Source organism: Xiphophorus couchianus, chromosome 7 (genome assembly GCF_001444195.1).
Source record: "Xiphophorus couchianus chromosome 7, X_couchianus-1.0, whole genome shotgun sequence".
NCBI lineage: Eukaryota > Metazoa > Chordata > Actinopteri > Cyprinodontiformes > Poeciliidae > Xiphophorus > Xiphophorus couchianus.
The window spans coordinates 35,421,368-35,437,919 of record NC_040234.1 but is presented as its reverse complement, the minus strand read 5'-3'; the positions used below and the strand labels follow the sequence as shown (position 1 = coordinate 35,437,919).

General features: G+C 39.9%; 1 protein-coding gene across 13 annotated transcripts in view; it reads left to right on the top strand.

Moving 5' to 3' along the window:
• The window catches only part of obsl1b (obscurin like cytoskeletal adaptor 1b), a 49,697-nt gene that overhangs the window by 27,291 nt on the left and 5,854 nt on the right, over positions 1 to 16,552 (top strand). For all 13 annotated transcript variants that reach the window (XM_028022919.1, XM_028022922.1, XM_028022925.1 and 10 more), the window contains 14 exons: positions 1,787 to 2,062; positions 2,140 to 2,415; positions 3,074 to 3,349; positions 4,312 to 4,587; positions 5,881 to 6,150; positions 6,246 to 6,512; positions 7,534 to 7,803; positions 8,750 to 9,016; positions 10,676 to 10,942; positions 12,134 to 12,246; positions 13,343 to 13,496; positions 14,354 to 14,515; positions 14,586 to 14,690; positions 15,336 to 15,602. In XM_028022919.1, the coding sequence (XP_027878720.1) occupies positions 1,787 to 2,062; positions 2,140 to 2,415; positions 3,074 to 3,349; positions 4,312 to 4,587; positions 5,881 to 6,150; positions 6,246 to 6,512; positions 7,534 to 7,803; positions 8,750 to 9,016; positions 10,676 to 10,942; positions 12,134 to 12,246; positions 13,343 to 13,496; positions 14,354 to 14,515; positions 14,586 to 14,690; positions 15,336 to 15,602 (3,246 nt within the window). The remainder of the gene's footprint in view (positions 1 to 1,786; positions 2,063 to 2,139; positions 2,416 to 3,073; positions 3,350 to 4,311; positions 4,588 to 5,880; positions 6,151 to 6,245; positions 6,513 to 7,533; positions 7,804 to 8,749; positions 9,017 to 10,675; positions 10,943 to 12,133; positions 12,247 to 13,342; positions 13,497 to 14,353; positions 14,516 to 14,585; positions 14,691 to 15,335; positions 15,603 to 16,552) is intronic.

Genomic DNA, 16,552 nt, shown 5'->3' with positions numbered 1-16,552 from the left:
TGTTGGAAGTTTGCATTTTGTTTGCTTGAATTTCAGTTTAAAGTTTTGTGCTACGTTGCTCCAAGTGGCATAGCAGAGCAGCTCGTCCTCAAAGCAGCTGGCATGGTTTATGTTTGAACGCAGAATGAGGGCGACCCAACTTCTGCAGCATTTGTTCTCTGCAGTTCATCCCCACTATACTAAAGATAGACTGTAGGGGGCAGCATACGATGCTAATGGAAACCATACAACACTAGGCAGCGTGTTTAGAAATAAAAAAGCCCCAGAGATGTCTGTCTTTGCAAACTTGAAGAAGCTCTTGCTGGTCCACAATAATTCACATTTGGTTGTTTGAACCGCAGACAGTTCAGACACGCTCTGAACTGTCTGAGTATTTACAAAACGTTTGAGGTCTGCAGTGTGGAAAATCTGTATGAGTTGCTGAAATTAGATAATTTGTCCCTGCGGCGCCGCGTGGGCGTGTCAAGCATAGATCAACCTTAGATGTCTGAGTACTGTCAAGAAATCTTCCTAAAGAAAGTGAAACCGGTGCTCTTATTCAGCCAGTTATTACTGAGCAATTAAAGTTGGACCAAAATGAATGGATTGTTAGTTAATATCTGGTTAGCTTCATAGCTTCCTTCACAGTCAAATCATGGCCAAATGCCAGCGATTGGATGAAATCCGATCGAGTTGTTTAAAACCTCAACAGGGCCACGCCTCCAACGAGCAATCATTTGTCAATAGCCGACAGTCCAGACTCTCTGGACAAAGCAAAGCAGGAAAACTAGGGTGCACTGATTGCAGTTTCCTGGCCAATTACCAATCTTTATAGAAGCCCGATTCTGATTTCGCCCAATACCAATTTTTCTGTCTGAAATTTTGCTCAGTAGAGCAAGAAAATCTCTGAGTTGGCAACAGACGGGCGACTGTTGTTGACTGGAAACGACCTGGTGGGGCGGCAGACCAGAAGAGGACAGTGGATGATTTTGAGACCTTTACTGAGGGATATGAGATCGGTGGATAAGTCTGGCTTCAGGTGTAAATATCGACCCACAACGGACCTCTTCTAAAACTAGCAAAGGTTTTTACCAGGCTGGGGAAATTATATAATTGTAGATTTCTGTCTTACTGGAAAAAATAGAATTGGTAAACTCTTTTATAGCCTGTGGTGTAAGAGGGATGGGTAATAAAGGTAATTTTATAAAGAAAAACAAAGATTCTCATTGTACATGTTTATTTTTTAGCTTGTCAAACATCTTTGCCAGGTGTGTTCGTTGGAAAATACTGCCTCTTGCTTACCTGATACACCATGAGGCTCTGCCTCATCAAATGTTTTAGACTAATTCCCAAACATGGAGAAGCAGCATACAGCTTATATACATCACAAATCTGGAACAAACTTCCAGAAAACTGCAAAACAGCCGAAACACTGAAATCCTTTAAATCTAGACTAAAACCCAAATGTTTAGAGTTGATTTGATTACTAATAACTGGATCAATTGCCAATATTTTGGATCAAAATGTAATGTTTACTAGCTTCTCAAATTGATGACTGATGTTTTTATAAGTTTTTGTGTTTTCATGATGTGTTACCAAAATAAACTTTATTATTTTGATTTAATGCAAAACAATCCTTAAAATGTTCTTGTCCAATGGAGAAAACAAGTAAGATAATCCAGTTGCATAATTCCAACCTTGGAATTAGAAATATTTGGTATATTTTCTTCCAAACACTAATTTCTTAAGGCGGCTCCAACTTTATCTTGAACTGATTTGATGAAAAGGCGTCCATATCCGTTTCCAGAGCCTCCGGTTCAGATTCTGTCGCCGAGCCAGTCCCAAATGGAGCTGTGTCAGCAGACCTCGGAGCGGATGGTCCTGAGCTGTGAGATCTCTCGGCCCAACGCCGTGGTGCGCTGGTATCGAGACGGACTGGAGGTGGAGGAAAGCGAGAACCTCCTCCTGGAGGTGGACGGCGTCTACCGGAGGCTCATTATCCCTGAAACGACGGTCAAAGACTCAGCAGAATATGTGTGCGACACCGGAGACGATTCTGTGACGTTCTTTGTGAACATAGCAGGTAAAGAGACGGTAAAGATCACCCATCCACTTCAGTATTTTCATTTTCTGACATTTCCTGGGTTTTTAAATGTGCAGAACCTCCTGTGCGGTTTATGCGCCCACGGAAGATGGCGAGCAGAGTTGAGAAAGTGGTTGGTGAGACTTTGGTTCTGGACTGCGAGGTTTCCAGGTCAAACGCCGAGGTGACCTGGAAGAAGAACGGAGAAGAAGTGGAGGACTCCAGGAAAGTCACCGTCCTGGAAGATGGCGTCACTCGTCAGTTAACGATTCATTCTGTAACGGTGGAAGACGCCGGGCAATACGTGTGTGACGCGAAGGACGATGTGATGGACTTCAATGTCAGAGTGCAGGGTGGGTTTTGGTTTTATCAGGGTAGCAGAATAGATGAAGAAAATGTTCAGTTTTGGTCAAAAGAAAAAATGGACTCTATTCTTTAAGGACGTCTTCACACCTGATAGTCCAGTGGATTCGGTTTGATTGGGGAAAAGTTGCACCATTTGATACATTTTCAGTTGGTGAGTCAAACCAACCAAACCCTTTGAGCAACCTGTTCACCTCCTCGCCTGTGGGGGCGCTGCATCAAAATCCTCTGAAGAAAACACTGAGCACAACTTCCTTCTTCACCAAATGCAAACAAAAATTGAGGCGTCAGGTTTTAGTAGTTGTAGGATTTCTTTTTGGCTAAAGACCTCGAGCCATTTCTCTTGTTTGGTTGTATTTACCCAGAATGCCCTGTGCTGTAGTCCACTTCCTGCTTTTGGAGCGGTTTCTGATCCGTTTGGCATTCACATTTGTGTTCAAACCAATCCAGAGTTCACTTAAACCAAACCAAGACCGAGGTTTATAGAAGTTTGATTAGCATTCAGTCCTCCCCAAATGAATCGGACTTTCTAGACAAACAGATTGGAGTTTAGTTGAAGCGGATTAATCAGGACTGGTGTGAATTCACCCTAAGACTTCTCATTGATAGCCAAGGTAATAACAGATCAATACTTTGTTTTATTCACAGATTTGCCTGTAAGAATCCTTGGAAAAACTGATGCAAAGACAGAAAAGCAGTTCCTAGTTTCAGATGACATCATTCTGGTGTGTGAGCTGTCGAACGCCAACGCGTCCGTCCGCTGGTACAAAGACGGTCAGCTGATTGACGACAGCCAGAGATACTGCTGCGAAGAGCAGGACGTTTTCCGGTCGCTGGTCGTCCTCAACGCCGGCCTGGAAGACTCAGGAGAATACAGCTGCTACGCAGGAGACGACAAGATGGCCTTCACCATCACTGTGAGAGGTAAACCTGCTGACCTCTGACACCAGAGCAACACTGTAATTATTGTCATCAAATGAAAATAAAAAATATTGTGACTTTTTATTACTTACTCAACATTTAGCTGCAATATATTAAACCAGGGGTGTCCAAACGTTTTATCCCGGGGGCCAAAATGACCAAACTTTAAATTCATTAAGTTAAAACTGTTTGTTTTACCTCCTCAACAATAAACAGTTTTTATTAAATCTGTGTGTCAGTAAAAATCCAAAACTTAAAAGGGGCTTCAGACTTTTGCCTTATTAAAATAAAAACTATTTAAACACATTTTGGCCACAAATGGCCCCCGTACCTCATTTTGGACAACCCTGCATTAAAATAAGTAGCCGGGTTTTTTTGTAGATCCAAAACATAAAAAGGGTTTTGAAGGTTTAACGAATGATTACAAACTTTGCTAGATGATAAATTGTCCCAGAAATTATTGTGCTGAATGATAATATTGTCTTTTTCAGTTCATTTTTAAGCATTTTCATGATAATGATCAAAAATTAATAAACTTTAATTTCTACAGAACAAATAACACTGGAACCGGAAGACATTTTAAATATCCAAAATAAACAAAAACAATAAATAAAATGGGAATAAAAATCGAAACACAACTGAAACCATAAATATATTGAATCATAAAATCTCTGTAAACAAAATTATCCTTCAAAAATATTAATCATGAGGCTCAGACAGGTAAAATGGCCAGTTAGGACTTTAACTTTTAACTGCAAATACAGTGGGGGTTTTTTTTGTCAATTCTGGGCAATAAAACAAAAGATTTAGGTCACTTTTATCGAAAAGTATATACGCAATTTTAATAAATTAATGAACACCAGATGTGTTGATCAAAAGAGAAAGCCAAAAGCCTGAACTTTTAAAATTTGTGTAACGCCTCCTTGTTCATCTCCAGGCTAATTAATGTGACTGTTTATGTTCAGAACCTCCTGTGCAGATTATTGGGAACTCTGGGAACCCGGAGCATCATGTGATGGTGACAGGAGACGACCTCATCCTGGAGTGTGAAGTTTCCAGAGCGAACGCCGACGTAGAGTGGACCCGGAACGGAGAGGCTCTCCAACCGAGCGACCGGATCCGGATCGACAGCTACGGCGTCGTGAGGAAGTTCGTCCTCTCCGGGCTCCAGCCCTCAGACTCTGGAGAATATGTGTGTGAAGCCATCGACGACAAGCTGGTCACAGTCGTGGAGGTTCAGGGTAAATCAGAGCGCTCCTTCTGGGCCCTTAAAGCTGCAGCAACTTTTACAAAAAAAAGATTTTTCAGTTTATAAGACAGAAAATCTGTGGAAAAAATAAATTTCCTCCACTTAATTCCTGAGCTGCTAGTACTGTAAGAAATGAACCGCTATTGGTGAAAAACAACCAATCAGAGCCGGGAGGAGGGGCTTAGCGCTGTCAATCAATCTCATGTACTCGCTGCTAAATGTTCTAATAGTGGAGAAACAACTTCCTGTTACAGGAGAACGTTTATCTGCCGTCATCTGTGATTATGCTTATGGAGCTACATTAGTCTCAGAAAGATTCACAAAGCTACAGTAAGACTTGCAAAAAGATCCGTTTAAATGTGCGTATTTCAGCAGTGCAGCTCACAAAGTCGATACTTACAGAAACTTTACTGCAAGTCTTTAATATAGTTGTTTTTGGACTGTAGGCCAAGTCAAAAATACTACATTTCCAACAAGTCTGATTGTGCTCAGATACTCGAGCTTTTCTTCTGGGATATCTGAGAAAGTCTCAAAAGTGGAAAACGCAGCGAGCCGATCCGCCCGCAGCTGGTGATCCGTGAACGTGTATTTGGTGATTTGTATGCATAGTTTATTACAACTTGTGCATTTGACAAACTGCTTACACATGTGAATGTTGAGGTACGCTTTTATTCATGGTGTTCTGCACATTAATGAATCATGTTGTACATTTATACAACTCCTTTTAGTCTGTTAGATCTTTTTGGACACCTGCAAATCTTACTCTACACTTTGAGAATCTTTCTGAGTCTAATTTAGCTCCATACATGCTAACTAGCATTAGCATTCACAAATGGATGGTGATTGGCAGCGCTAAGACCCGCCTCCTGGCTCTGATTGGTTGTTTCTAGTTAGCACTGAGACGAGAGGAAATTAATTTTACTAAACTGTCATAGATTTTTTTATAAACAATTAAATTTTTTCAACAAATGTTTCAACAAATATGACAAATAAAAATATTTTTTATAAAAGTTACATACTGTAGCATTAACTTGGTTCTTATTGCTGCATTTTATATTTTATTTTTTATTTTATTTTATTTTATCTACAACTACTACTCAGTGGTAGTTGTTATTGTGTCTTGTCTCTAAGCTGTAACTGCGAAGTAATTTCCCTGCTGGGATAAATAAAGTACTTCTATTCTATTCTATTCTATTGTTTTCAGTTGCATTTAGACGTTTCAGGGTTGTAGCTTCATATCTTTTTGTTTGAATTCTTTGAGAAACTTGTTTTTTTTCTCCCTCAGATCCCCCAGCCAAGTTTCTTAATAAAAAAGGAAAGAATAACATGTCAGCTTATGAGAATGAGAGCGTCACATTGTGTGCCGTTGTGAGCAGCGAACGAGCTAATATCCGCTGGATGAAAGACGGCCAGCTGTTGAATAAGGACAACATTCATATCTCCAGTGAGGGTAAAACTCATAAGCTCACCATTAATCCTCTGCAGCTGTCAGATTCTGGAGAATATGTCTGTGACGTAAGCACGGATGAAATGTATTTCATTCTTTTAGTCGAAGGTAAGAACGCCTTCTGCTGTGACCTTTACCCTGACTTGCTTGTTAAATGTTTATAATTGTGATCCTTTGTTTTTTTTTGTTGTTTTTTTTTTCAGAAATGAAGGTGAAGTTTGTCAAACGTCTGGAGAATGTGATCTCTCTGAAAGGTAAAACTCTTACGCTACAGTGTGAGGTGAACAAGCCTAAAGGAGACGTGCAGTGGCTGAAAGACGGTAAGGAGATGACGCCAAGTCGCCGCTGCTCAATACGAGCCCAAGGCCGAGAGCGAAGCCTGACCATCCAGCAGCTGACGGACGAAGACGCTGGACAATACGTCTGTGAATCCACAGACGACCGAACAGCTGCCACTGTCAGCATAGAAAGTAAGTCACCTTCATTCCTCAAACTCAAGTGATTAAAGGTCAGAATAGATCGATAGGCCATACGAAACACGTTCATTATATTTTTCTGTTCAAAATGACTCTTACATAATAATATTTTAGTTGTTTTAGGGCGTCCTGTCACTTTAAATCCAAATAAGCTGCTGCTGTTTATGCCCCCCCCAACTCAACTCCTACACTCTCACATAAAAATGGCTGCAATTATTCAACCATATGTCTTTGAAAAGCATTACTTGAGCCTTCTGTGCAACCAACGAGAATGCAGGAAATGGCTTCTGTACGGTAAGTCAACAACAAAACACGTTACTGTAAAAACACAAACTCTTAGAAGCATTTTGGTTTGCAAGTAATTTTTCAGCAGGACATTGGAGTTTGTTTTAAGTCAGTAATTAATTAATATTGATGGAACAAGTACAGTTACTAGTGAAATAATATGCCAGTGGAACTAGTCTTTTTCCCATCAATATTAAGGAATTATTGGGGTAAAACAAACTGCTATATCTTCCTGAAAAGTTAACTGTAAGTTAGTCTTATTGTTTCAAGTGAACTAAGATATTTGCACTAGAAACTAGACCAAATATACTTGGTAAGATTTTGTGTTTTTGTTGTTCAGCAGCCATTGTACAGCGGTAAAACCAGCTGGCCAAACGTTTTGGAGCTCAGCTTGGGTTGCTAGGTAATGGGGCGGAATTCTGCTGGGGTCGCTAGGCGACGAGCCGGGCTCAGCTGGGGTCACTAGGTGAGGGGTCAGATCCTGCTGATTTGTGATGTTACATTTCAAAGGGTTTTTTTAAAGGCTCTTTTTCCAGACACCAAACAAATCATCAACATAAGGCCAAAAAACAGCTGAGTTCGTATTTTTTTAAGCTTGTGTTGTTTTCAGAAGCAGTAGAAACCCAACTGGAAACACAAAACTGTAAAAATGTGAATTTTGTATAATACATCCCCTTTAATGTAAATTTTTACCTGAAAACGTGACAGGTTTTTAACGATGATTTTTCAGCCCCCCGTGTTGTGGAATTCATCGCTGAGCTGCGTAACATCACCATCCGTGAAGGAGAAGATGCCGTGTTTAAGTGCGTGGTCTCACCGGCCGACACCACCTTGGTTTGGCGTCTGAATGGAAAGGACGTCGCTCTGAACGAGCGTACCGCCATCTCCTGTAATGGTCTGTGCCACATGCTGTGCATCAGCAGCTGCTTGGTGTCAGAAAGCGGCACAGTGACGGCTGACGCCGAGGGCCTGGAGTCAGCGGCAGAGCTAACGGTCCAAGGTGAGCTCCTCATGTCTCATAAACAACAGACTGTCTGCTTTTCTCTTTAATTAAACGTTTAGCTCCTCTGGCCCTTAATGAACAACAAAATAAGTTTTAAATTATACTAAATTATACTTATACATGGTGCATCGGAGAGGGAAAGGCGACAGTTATGCTAGCTTGACTTTGACCACCCCAACATGCAGATGTGTTGTGGAATTTGATGCGTTTCGGTTCATTTGAAAGATAAATAAAAGGCGACCTACATACCAACTCTGACAGATCATCAGTAGAGCAGGTGTTTAAATTAGCTAATCAACCACTGCTGTGTTAGCTTAGCTAATAGCAGCGGCAGCTAATCTACCATAACGATCACTTAATAATAATCTCAAAATAAACATCAAGTCTGAAAACATAAAACTGTAACAGACTGAATCCTCTGTTCTTTGTGTGGGAAATGGTGTTGAATCCTGATACATTAGTGGAGCTGTTGTCAGTCAGCTGCTATGGCAACTGGTCTACGTACAGCGTAGCTGTCACTGAGAGGGAGAAAAAAAGAAGAATGCTAAGGCTAGTTAGCATAGCAACCGATCACAGTGAATGAATGGTAAGTTGTTTTTCCGCCATTAGCACGTTGAGCAGTGGTACATGAAATTGATTGACAGCGCTATGTTGTGTTTAGATTTTCATTTCTATCTTATTTATTGTTTTTGGTTGTTTGGCATATTTAAAATGGCTTCCAGTTCCACTGTTAATTGTTCTGTTAATTGGCTCTGATTGGTTGTTTTTCTTCAGCTCCACCATAAATTATCTGTCTCAAAACAAACTGTCACAACATGGTGACAAGTCTTACAAATATGTAAAGGTCATATTGTTCTTTATGAAAATAAAAGTTACCTACCGTAGCTTTAAACACTTAAATGTTAGAGGCTGCTGTCCTGTAATCTGTATTTGTCGTTTAAAGAGCAACAGGCGCTGTTCACAAAGAAAATGGCGGCAGTTGTAGCTGAGGAGTACAGTGAGGCGACTCTGGAGGTGGAGGTTAGTCAAGAGGCGGCAGAGGTCCAGTGGATGAGGCAGGGGATCCTGATCCACCCCGGCGCCAAGTACACCCTGAAACACAGGGGCCGGACCCACAGCCTGACCGTTCACCAGGTGGCCGCGGCGGACCGGGGCGCCTACAGCTGTGAAACCCTCCATGACCGGACGCAGGCCCAACTCGCCGTGGAGCGTGAGTGTCCTCGTGTTCTCGCTACGTCCTGTTGCTGTTTGTTTACCACCGTTACCGACAACTCCCCCTGCGGTAATTAGTTTACTGGGAACAGAGGCAGCATGTACTGGGATGGAATGGCAACCAACAGGTGACATCCCAACCAAACCCAAGACACAGAACAAGGTCGGCCTGATCAGACTCAAGCACTGCAAAAAAACCCACCAAATCTGACCAAGTATTCTTGGTCCAGTTTATAAACCTTCTAACACTTGAGATAAAACTGAATGTAGCTGCTTATTTTAAATTAATAATTCTGTAATAATGATGAAAAAGTTCTAGTTCCACTGGTAGAATATTCTACTTGTGTCATAATCAACAGCAGTGCGCCGTTGCCTAGCAACCCCAGCCACGCCCAGCCCCGTTACCTAGCAACCCAGTTCCAGTTCCACTGCCGGAAAAATGTCTTGATTGAAGCCTGATAACGTAACTTTTCTGTTGTGATGTTTTATTTACTCATTACTGTTGTTTTATTTTATTATTACTTTCTGTAGTATTTTTCTCTCTTTCTCGTTTCATCAACTTATTCTGTTGTTCGTTTTTGTACAGAACTTTGGGGCCATTTTAAACCTATTTTTAAAAATACTATAGAAATAAATTTGACACTGACATCTTTTTAAAAGCTAAATAATCAGCCAGTGAAACTATTTAATCAATTTTAAAGAATTGTTGATTTAAGTCAAACTTATGTATCTTGCTGAAAATTTGCTTCTATGTTCAATTTAGATAGAAGGAAATTAAAGTAATTCCTAGTTGTTATTAGTTATTATTATTAATTAGTTTTAGTTTAGTATTTATTAGCTATAGTAGCTTTTTTAGTTTTTACACATTTTGGTTTATTTTTATGTGTAGAATTCAAAAAGGTCAAAGTGTTGTGATTATTTATACATTATTTGGGTAATGAAGACTCAACAGAAAATATCATTTTCATTTCTTGAACAATCAGCTGCCTGAGTGGGGAAGAAAATCAATGTCAGTTCAAAAGGCTAATAAAAAGATTCATAAACATGAAAATGAAGGACATTATATGTATGATTTTAAGTGTCCTGAGATATTTGCAATAGAAACTAGTCAAAAAACTACTTTTGTTTTTGCAGTGAGAGGACGTATTGTTCTTGTCGTCTCGGTAAAGGTTTCCTTGGTGACGTAAAACCTGGTTGACGTTGAGGCGCCGTTAAACATCTTGTGGTAATTAAGATGCACTTATGTTAGGGTTTCCTCCTGCTTCTGCTGCCCAGGCTGCGGTCTGCAGGCGAGTGGCTGAAGTAAAAGCTGCTCTTTCAACACTTGTGCAGGTGGGAAGGGGAAAGTTGGGACTTTGGGCCGCTGTTGGCACGTCCTCTGAAGTTTGATCTACTCTCACTGCGTCTAAATTTACACACTGGCCTTCAAAACTAAGGTTGTTGTCATCAGGTCTCCAAAATAAACACTCATTTTTTCCACTGGGAATGTTTGTGTATTCACACAATAAGTGAAAAAACTTGGCAGTTTCAAACCTGGGTTTTGTTTGAGGGTCAGTGGCTAAAATCAGCCAGCTGGACTGATTCCAGACCCATTGTGTAAAAGAAAGAGACACCATTCCTGATAAGTTTCTGTCTTTTGTGCTCTGTTGCCCCACAGCGCGAAAAATCAGCATCAAGCGTGGGCTGACAGACATTAAAACCACGGAGAGAGAAACGGCGTCCTTTGAGGTGGAGCTGTCCCACGCCAACGTCCCGGGAACCTGGATCAGAAACGGGATCCAGCTGAAGCCGACCAACCACTTCCGAATGAGCGCCAAAGGAGAAGTCCACAGCCTCACCATCTCCAACCTGTCGGTGGAAGACACGGGCAGCTTCGTGTTCAGCGTGGAGAACCTGAAGACGTCGGCTCGGCTTGTTGTGAAGGGTAGGAAACCCACAGGAAGGTCAACAGATCAGCACCTTCCTAAAATACTTCCTAAGCCTTTTTTTGACTAACATGTCATTTGGAAAGAAAGAAGTGGAGATTTTGGCAAATAAATTACTACCTCTCTCCAAAACATGTTTCAGGCAAAAAAGAGGAACCACAATGCACAATACAGCAGGTGTTTGCTAATTGCTGCTGGCTAGTCTGAAGGAGCTACAATCTATGAATACTTAAGACAGAAAACAGTTTATAGCTGCCTTTTTTATTAGTTCAAACTAACATCCTGGGTCTTCCTCAAGTCCAATATCGAGGCTTCAGTCAATCAGTAGCAAGGATTGGCTGCTTTTCAAATGCCAGCCAATAGCAGGTCCTGTAGCATTGCTGCTAGCTATTTCAGCTAACCAATCAACTTTTAAAGAATATTTTAAACATGTTCTACGAGAATATCTACAATTACATGAATTTTCCACAAAAAAATAAAAAAGAAGATATGGAGAAAGTCAGAATACAACAAATAAAGATGTAAACGTGAAGTTGTTTTGTCATAAAATGGTTTTTATGGTGTTTTTAGTTGTTCCTGGCCTCCACATACCTTACCTGCCAAGCTGTTTCACACCTGTCAACATGACGACCCACCTCATTTAAAGACACACGCGACCTCTGTCTGCCTCATCAGCTGGGAATGCCTTTGTGTCTGATGACCTTTACCCTTCAGCTGACTGTCGGATGCTCTGGAAACTGCCTGCAACTCCTGTGATGCGACCTCTGGTCCTGTTCCAGGCATAATGGCAGCCTTATGCATCCGTCAATATAGGATTATGTCCAAGCAAACCCGTTGATTTGTTTTTATCTTTTGTACAACAGGTTTAACGAACCAAGTAATCGAACTGTAATCGTTTTGCTGCAACCTCAGGTGGCAGCTGCAGTTGTGGCCGAATGGCAGCCATTACAGGCATGATAGTAGTAGGGAGTGGCGCCTTCATCCAGGCTCCTGTTGCAAACAAAGAAAATAACCTCCAACCGTCCAATGAGAAGCTTCGGCTCGTTCTCTCAGGTTGATCTTTTCTCACTCCGGCGCGTCGTTCCTGTGAGCTGCTGATGACATGCAGAAGATCAGTCCAAATATAGCAGCTAATATGAATATGTAAATATGTTTTTGTGGTTTTAATAAGTGATCTTGTTCCTCTCCAGAGCCTCCAGTGACCGTCGTCAGGAAGCTGGAAAACCAGAAAGTTCCTGACGGGTCGGTCATCTCCTTCGACTGTGAGCTGTCCAGACACAACGTTGACGTCAAATGGATGAAGGTTGAGCTTTTCTCCAGCTTTTTCCCTTCAGAAAATCATTTTATATAAATAAGTTTATATAATTTTCATTTTTCTATGAATTTTGAAAATTCAGTAAAATGTCCAAAAACCTTTGTTTTCTCATTGAGACTCAATCACATAATTTGGAAGAAAGTTGACTTTAAATTAGTTTCAAAGTTATAAAAATGTACAATTTTATGCTAAGTTAACTTGATTAATGTTGGTTAAACTTAAAAAAAATTCTCTTAATTTTTAATTTTAGTAACATTTAAAGGCAGTTAAGCCTTTGAATACTGTTTTCTGTAAAACTTTTAGGAAATTTAAATAAAAAAAATTTAATTGTCTAAGTCAAAAGTCTGCAATATTTTTAAAGTTGCAAAAAGGCAACTAATAGTAAAATTTGTTGACATTTTTAAAAATCTATGTTTTTACGTTAAAGGGATTTAAAATAAAGATCAACATCAAATGTAGCAAAAAGAGGATGGACCTTTTTTACTGTGGGATGAAAAATGATGTAAAAAACACCGAAATGAAGAATCTTGATTAAAAAAGGAAACTTATTGTAAATCTGAAACTTGTTTAAAAGCTATATCTTAAATATTTGTGTTTTTTATTTTATTTTTGTCTGGATGTTTTTGTGTTTATTCTTAGCAACAAGATGTGTTGGGCAACTAAAAAAGCAACCTACACTAAAAGTGTGTTGCTGAGAACAGACTAAAAGTCTTTTTCAGGTTTTGTTTACTATGAAATTAAATTAAATAATAAGGAGACTGTAATTTTTTTTTTAATTTCACTTAAAGACTTTTTTAAGACTGCATCACCCTTCAATCCTGAGCTGGAAAAATAAATTTGTGAAAACTTTTGTAGTGTGGTGAAGGGCCGAACAAAATCACTTTGAGGGCCACAAATGGCCCACGTGCCGCACTTTGGAAACCTCTGTTTCAGAACATTTTGAGCAAAGGTAGAAACTGCTAAACTATCTTATCCTTTGCAAGTAAATGTTGACTAAAAGGAGAATAAATGTCCATTAAACTGTTTCCTGTGGAATAATAAATAACTGAACAGGAAGTTTAATCGATTTTATTTTTTCTTTCAGGACGGGGTTGAGGTGAAGCCCAGCAAAGACGTCCGTATTTATGCGATGGGAAGGAAGCGCTTCCTGCAGATAATGAAATGCAGCGCGGCCGACTCCGGCGTGTACGCCTGCGACGCTGGTGATGCTGCCACTTCCTGCTCAGTGGAGGTTTACGGTAATGCACCGTTAAAAACCTGCATTTTCTAAAACTTGTGATTGTTGAACAGGCTGAATTAGCTCCAATTAAAGTCATTTAAACTTCATGAAGATATGTGAGATTATTTTATTGTAATATTGAAAAAGATCAAAGATCATGTAAAATATTCCTTTAATAAGATGTAATGTTTTGTGTAGCACAGCACTGCCCTCTGTTGGCATCTATCAAGTATTACAGTCTTTCATTTTGTATGTTTTTATAACTAGAAATTAAAACATAAAAAAAATTTGAAAAAGTTACAAATGAATTTTTAGTGAAAATTTGTAACATTTAAATTTTTATGTGAATTTTTAAAATGTTCCCCAAATCTTTGTGTTTCTCATTTAAACTCAATAACATAATTTATAATAAATAATAAATCTGTAAAATATTTGTGGAGAATTGAGATAAATATTGCGGGAATAAACTGAAAAACAATTAAAAACCTGCATTTATGACTCCATCTGTCGCAACAAACGACAAACCAATGAAAAAAATGATCAATTAAAATCAATTTCTATTTGCATTATTTCTATTTTTTTCTTTTTTTGTCTCTTTCTACCAAAACGTGGATGATGAAAGTCTATTTTTAAAGGAGAGTGTTGTTTACAGGGATTTTATAATTAACGTTTTTGTTTATTTATTTTTTGTACTTGAAATATTTTCCAGTTCCAGTTAAATGTTCGTTAGAATCTAAACTTTATCGATCTGAGAATGTCTTTTTACAGGAAAACGGTGCGTTGTGAACGTCTGGGACATTTTATCGTCCTTCAGATTGTGATGATGAGTTTGTAGTTTGTGGTTTAAAGTGTCTTTGGTGTGATTTGTGTCTGCAGAGCGTGAGCTGCTGGTCCTGCAGGGTCTGGAGGATTTGGACATCCAGGAGGATCAGAACGCCGTGTTCGTTTGTGAGATCTCTGTGGAAGACGTTCCAGGGGAGTGGTACAGAAACGGCGAGCGGATCCAACCGACCAGCACCGTCAAGATCCGGCAGGAAGGTCAGCATTTAAAGTTTAAACAGGAAGTAAAACGCTGGATGACATCGATCTTATTTTTGACTTCTTTCAGGAACAAAACATTTTCTCCTCATGTGCAACGTGCGACCTGAAGACTCCGGGGAGATCAAGTTTGTTGCCAGAAACTCAGAATCTGTTGCTTACCTGGAGGTGGAAGGTAAGAAATTCAACTTTAATGACAAAATAACAGAGACATCAGAATGTCATTGATTATTCAGTCTGATTATTAATTAGTGGTTATAACTTAACCGACTCGCCTCTTGTTCTTACACACAGCGGTTTCATTAGACCAGCGGTGTCCAAAGTTTGACCCGAGTTTGTTTCAAAAATGAAACAAATGTGACTCTCCAACACTGTCATTTTTTTTAGTTTGAGATTTTAAGTTTATTTCGTCTTAAAAGGCAAACCTCGAGATTTTTTCTTTAGTCCGTTTTTTCATTTTTATCTCATAATTTGTCACAAACAGTCTGTAGAAGAAAATTATTATTTTGTTCCTGGGATTAACTAAAAACTATTTTTGGTGTTTAAAAATTGGAAACTTTTATTCTGTCTACAACAGCAAAATAATTAGTGATTCTTCCTTCTTCTCCCTCCTAAAAAGGAGCAAATGTATCACTTTGTGTTCCTTATATCTGTGGACGTTTTACACGTTTTCAGTGAGATATGTATTTATTGTGATTAATTATAATGATTGTTTCCTTTCGTGTCCCCCGGCTGCTTAGTGCTCTACTAATTTTTCTAAACCATCATAAATAGAATACTGCATCCTTTTTTCTTAAATTTGACACTGTTTGTGCTCCAGAGCTCCCGGTGAACATCGTAAAACCTCTGCAGGACGCCAGCGCCCTGGAGAAGAGCCGCGTCGTCCTGGACTGCACCGTGTCCAACCCCAGGTGCAGCATCCGCTGGTACAGAGGCATCAACGTCGTCTTGCCCTCCGAACGCTTCGAGATCTGCAGCGAAGGCTGCTACCGCAAACTGATCATCCAGCAGGTGGCGCTGGAGGACGAAGGCACCTACAGCGTGCAGGTCGGAGACTACACATGCTCCGCCAAGCTGACTGTGGAAGGTAAACAAGTCACCCTGCAGCACTGGTTTGTTTTGGAGACGAAGGCTTTAACTGCAACACAGCACTAAGGCACTCAGATGTCAAAATACTAAGACAATTTATGTTCTTTTGTTACTTTTCAATCTTTTATGTGTAATTTAAAGTATATGAAGTGCAGGATCATGTCTTACCACATTATTTGCTCAGCACAGTCTTTCTCAAACTGTTGAGACCACTGCTGCTGCTGCGTGAAAACAACAGTTCATTTACCACAGGAGTTAGCTTTGTGCTTAAAAATATTAATGGATAAGTGACAGCTGAAAAGAAATGCTGACGATACCAGTGGAAAGAAAACAACATCAGGACTGTTTAAATGATCCGAGGAATTCATGTCTGCAGGAATATTTCAGTTTCTCATGTTGGGCTGCAGAACTTTAGTTTTTAAACCGTATTAACATAAATAGGCAGCAGATCTAAGTCTGTTCTGCTGAGTGCGACACGATGTGACGAGTCGGTGAGCAGCGCCGCGCCGCGCCCCACGCCCCGCGCCGCCCCGCGCCGTGCTGCACCCCGCCCTGCTGCGCCCCACGCTGCACCGTGCTGCGCCCCACGCCACACACTGACCAACTGCATCGTAGCACCTAACATAGGAATATTAATGTTGCGTTCAAAACAATGTTTCATTTCTACCAAAGAAACTCAAGTCTATTTTTCTTTTATTATGTTTCTAAATAACAAATAACCTTAAAAATGTTAACAAAACATTTGTAGTAAAGAAAAACGTTGTTTTTTATTTGCATGTTTTATTGTTATAACGTTTAGGATCCATAAATAACTAAAAACGCTCCGACCATCATCTCCATTACTGCAGCCTTCCTGCAGTTTTATTCTCTGTTGCTTAATGAGAATCCTGTAAAAATAATAAAATACAGTAAACTGAACTACCAGCGTTGGCTTGAAATGTAACAGAT